The sequence below is a fragment of the Tarenaya hassleriana genome, unplaced genomic scaffold, assembly GCF_000463585.1.
Source record: "Tarenaya hassleriana unplaced genomic scaffold, ASM46358v1 Cleome4, whole genome shotgun sequence".
Lineage (NCBI taxonomy): Eukaryota > Viridiplantae > Streptophyta > Magnoliopsida > Brassicales > Cleomaceae > Tarenaya > Tarenaya hassleriana.
In genome coordinates this window covers 5,424,403-5,428,824 of record NW_010966881.1, presented here as the reverse complement: position 1 = coordinate 5,428,824, position 4,422 = coordinate 5,424,403, and the positions used below count along the sequence as shown (strand labels likewise).

The window sequence follows — 4,422 nt, the reverse complement described above, 5'->3', positions numbered from 1 at the left end:
TATATATATATATATATATATATATATATATATAATCCATTCCCTCAAAAGATTATGTATACAATTCATAGCAAATATAATAGATGGCACAACCATTGGATTTAGTCCTATTTCGAATATAGAGGAGCCGTAATATGAGATGGAAGGGAGAAGGGTACCTAGCGTTCGAGCCAGTGATGCGGTGGACAGTGATCCTCATGCTATGAAAATCCGGAGTCCCTCCATTGCTGATTTCCACAAGCATTTGTTAGAGAAATCGATGGAAAAAAACAAAAGAAAAATTAGGAGAATTTTTTTTTAAAAAAAGAAAAAAAAAATATATATATATATATATATATGTATATTACAGGTTTTGCACCAACTCTTCGATGGATTGGTCGACACTTTGGTAGAACATAGAGAGAACATCGAGAAAATAACGAGGGTTTCCAATATCTTTCTGGATTATGAGCAGAATATCGAATTGATCATCGAGGAAACCCTGCCGATAATGCAACAAGAATATATATATATATATAAAAAAACATCAGAAGGATATATATATGTATGTATGTGTGTATGTATATGTATATAATGTTTCTGTCGATTTTGTCTGAATTGCAAGTACCTGATTTTTCAGTCTCTGTAAGAAGCTGTCGAATTCATCTCTTGGGTCCATCTTCGTCTTCTTCTCCTTCAGAAACAATGGCGTGAGAGTGTTTAAGTAAAGAAATAAAAATAGCTGTTTTATTAATATAAAAAAAAATAGGGAAAAAAGGGTTACATATTTTTTTTAATAAAACACATTTGGTAAAAACAACAAAAACCATTAAAAAAATAAATACATCTCATACTCTTTTTTTTTTTACTTCAACGTAGAGCTTCACATCAGAAAAATATTAAAGGGAGTTGGTAATTACAATCGTACTTATTTTTCTTATAAATTGTACATAGAGTTTAAATGGACTTAATGGTCAGAGTTAGATTTATTTAATTTAAATTATACATTTATTCAATCATTATCTATCATCAAATATTATTACCATCTATAAAGCTTTTGAAAATTTATGGTTTCACAAAAGGAAAAAAAAAACTAAATTCAAAAGGTAAGATTCCGGAAAAAGAAAAGGTAAATACAACGCAATCCGAACATTTTTGAAATTAAAAAAAAAATTAGAGGGTGTCGAAACGAGAAATGAGTTTCTTATTAGAGTAAATTAAAATTTCGTCTCCGACTATGCATTCAATTGAAAAGGCACACATGGAAAGCGCGACAACGCAGCCAATTCAAACGTTACGTTAGAAGAAGGAATCCAACGCCCTCACACGTATTCGCGTGGTTTTTTACGAATCGAAATCCTACCAAGGTGCATTGAATGTGGTTAGTTTTTTCAAAAAAAAAAAATTATTTTATTATTATTATTATTTGTTTTGTTAATTTTACCATTTACATGAGGTTTTGTTGGTATTTCCGTTTTGATAGTAATGCTAAACCAAATTAAACAATATACGGCTGTAATGAAATCGGATAAGATTAAAAATTCAATTGAATATATTTTTTTCTAAATCAAATTAATTAAATAAAAATAATATTTGAAAAGTTCAGAGAAAAACGATGTAAAAAAATTGAATAGCTAGGTACGGTTTAAATGTTATATGCAGATATGGAATATGAAATTGACACCGCTATCCTGAATAACAAATAAAAAAAAATTGAACCCGTCATGTCCTTTTCCCAACAAAAAAAAAGGAATGCACTTGTATTTTTTTTTTACCTAATGCACTTGTAATTTGACTATGCGACAATGGTAAAAGCATTTTAATTACAGAACGTGAAAATTAACATCCATTATTGTAATTCAAATTTTAATTTACTCCAAACCAATATCCAAACTAATTTCGAGATCCAAAATTAACCATATGTTTTGGATTATATTTTCTTGCCTCAAATTTGAGGTTCAAACTAGAGATAAGATATATTTTTGCTTTCCGTTTCACCTTTTGAACTATCCAAATTTGGGTAAATTAAGATTAGTGACAATGCATTTACTACACCCAGTCAAATAAATTGCATTTACCTCTCAAAAAAATATTCGTTTAAAACATATATAATCACTTATCGAAGCGAGTTTACCACTCAGTCACCCAACAAAAGCACAAACCCTAGCCTCCTTGTAAACCTTTCCCGGTCGACAATAGTACCCTTTGTTGGGAGCACAGTGCAAATCATCCGAGCAAATGCACAACCCTTCTAACGCGCATCCTTCCTCCACGATCGTCGCATTTCCCTCCAGCCCTAGAATCTGGTCGGTCCATTTGCTCGAGAACAGCCCCAACGGATCGTATCTCTCCTTCACCTTCAGGAACTCACTCGCCTTCCCGTACTTGTCGATCACGCCGTCGAAAGCGATGTTCCTGTTTTTCCCCCAGTGCGGTAATCCGTTGTACTTGAACAACGCGATTTGTTCGATCTCTTCAACAAAATCTTCGTAAAGACGTGGCGTAAGGGGATCTTTACTTCTGTAGTAAGTTAGATCAAAGTCTATGGCGTCGGCCTCTTTGCCCAGGTAGGCCGGCGAGGCCGCGACGTAACGCATGAGGACCCCGTAGTACAGCTCGAGGCCGCAGAGAGACTTGGGTTCGATCCGGACAAGAGCTTTGATGTCGTCGATGAAATCTGTGATGCGTACGAGAGGTACACTTATGGCGGTTTGGTGGAAAAACTCGCCTTTGATACGAGAGTCCCACGGACATGCCGTGATAAGCCCATCTTCTAGGCTATCCAGACAAGTTCCCGATGACATGAGATGATTCTGCTGTCCGATCACCGGATAGCCCTTAAATGTAATGCCTGCAGTACGTAGGTATATTACTGAACCGAAATTCATTCAACACGGTTCGCCGGTTCGGTTTTGGATGAACCAAATTGAATCTTAAACCTAATTTAGAACATGGGTTATTAATTGGTTAAGTTGGGTTTTATATATGGGCTGAGTCAACCTATAAAATTTTTAACTTATATAACAAATTAATAGTTTGGGTTAATGCAATCAATAAATTTTTATAACTCAAATTGGTTGACTTTATAAAAAACTTTATGTTTTTTATTTATCTTTTGTCTATTAAAAAAATAAATTAAAAATAGAGAAAAGTTAGAAAACAAAACTCTAAACGTGGTGTTTCTCAAAATTATACCGTTGCCCAACATAAAATTAGATAAATTATTTTCTGTATGATACTCGATCGTATAATTTTATTATAGTATTTCAAAAAAAAAAACTTGAAATCATCTAATAATATGTTGATCAATTAAATAATACGCAATTAAAAATAGATCGCTTAGGACTAAAGTACCGTTGCTTTTCAAACCATAAGCGGTAGCAAACAACGTAGAAGACAATGCCTTGGCTCCTCTGCACTTCCCATCTACATCTCTAAGCGATTCTTGTGTTTCCTCTGTTCGTTAAATTCAATAAAACAAATAAAATATAACATATATTTATTAATACAAAACTACTTTATTATGAACAATAAAAAAATAAGGAATATGATGATTTTATGTACGTACCAATAGAGCGGGCAACTGCCAAGGTTGCACTAAACTGTGAACGGAATAGTACGGAATCGTACAGACCATTACCGGACACGGCGGTTGGAACTCGGTCGTCGATTCGATAGACCACTTTGCCGTGGCTCGGGTACCACACGAAGTCCGCAAACTCATGCTTATGCCCGAATTCGGTTGCTTCGTCCCCTAGATTCCAGTCGTCTCTCATCTCGTACGTTATAGATCTCTTGAACATCGGTTGCAATTTAAATGTAACCTAACCGAATATATAAAAGATACGATGATCGTCAAGTCTATGACATGATATGATATGGATATTTTGGAATCATTACATTAGAATTATTTTTGAATATTATTTATAAGAAAAACCGTGCATTACATTAGAATCATTTTTTACCTGAGAGATAACGCCAAGAACACCAAGAGAAACCTTCGCCGCGTTAAACTCGTCCTCCGTGCTCTCGTTAAGAACCCTAACGTTCACGAACCCTTCTTCCGCCGTACCAGGGCTCACCATCCGAATCTCGGTCACGTGGTCATGGACCGCACTTCCTCTGCCCCACAGCGAGCTCCCGTGTGCACCGGTACCCATCATTCCACCGACCGTAACGCCCCACCAGTACGGACCGTACGGCAAAGCCATTCGGACAGCCGCAGCTTCATCTATCAACTGTCTCAGCGTTACGCCGCTCTCTACCGTCAGCGTTAGCGATGACACGTCGCTTGAAACCGTACGGTTCAGAAACTTGGTGCTTATGAGAAGACCGTTGCTAGCGTCGTCGTCAGTACAAGCGAGTTTAGGGATGCTGTGGGAGAAGCGCGTGACCACACGCATCTTCCGCCGGGCTTTGGTGGCGGCTGGAAAAAAACTAGAA

General features: G+C 36.3%; 2 protein-coding genes across 2 annotated transcripts in view; both read right to left on the bottom strand.

Annotated features, from left to right (window-relative positions):
- Positions 1-689, bottom strand: part of LOC104824217 — a 3,083-nt gene extending 2,394 nt beyond the window's left edge. The window contains exons 1-3 of the mRNA XM_010556221.1: positions 608-689; positions 348-481; positions 159-227 (exon numbers count right to left, since the gene is read on the bottom strand). Coding sequence (XP_010554523.1) covers positions 159-227; positions 348-481; positions 608-658 — 254 coding nt within the window. The 5' untranslated portion in view covers positions 659-689. The remainder of the gene's footprint in view (positions 1-158; positions 228-347; positions 482-607) is intronic.
- Positions 690-2,039: 1,350 nt separating this feature from the next.
- Positions 2,040-4,422, bottom strand: part of LOC104824215 (probable L-gulonolactone oxidase 6) — a 2,747-nt gene continuing 364 nt past the window's right edge. The window contains exons 2-5 of the mRNA XM_010556220.1: positions 3,945-4,420; positions 3,548-3,803; positions 3,334-3,435; positions 2,040-2,830 (exon numbers count right to left, since the gene is read on the bottom strand). Of these exons, the coding sequence (XP_010554522.1) occupies positions 2,121-2,830; positions 3,334-3,435; positions 3,548-3,803; positions 3,945-4,420 (1,544 nt within the window). The 3' untranslated portion in view covers positions 2,040-2,120. The remainder of the gene's footprint in view (positions 2,831-3,333; positions 3,436-3,547; positions 3,804-3,944; positions 4,421-4,422) is intronic.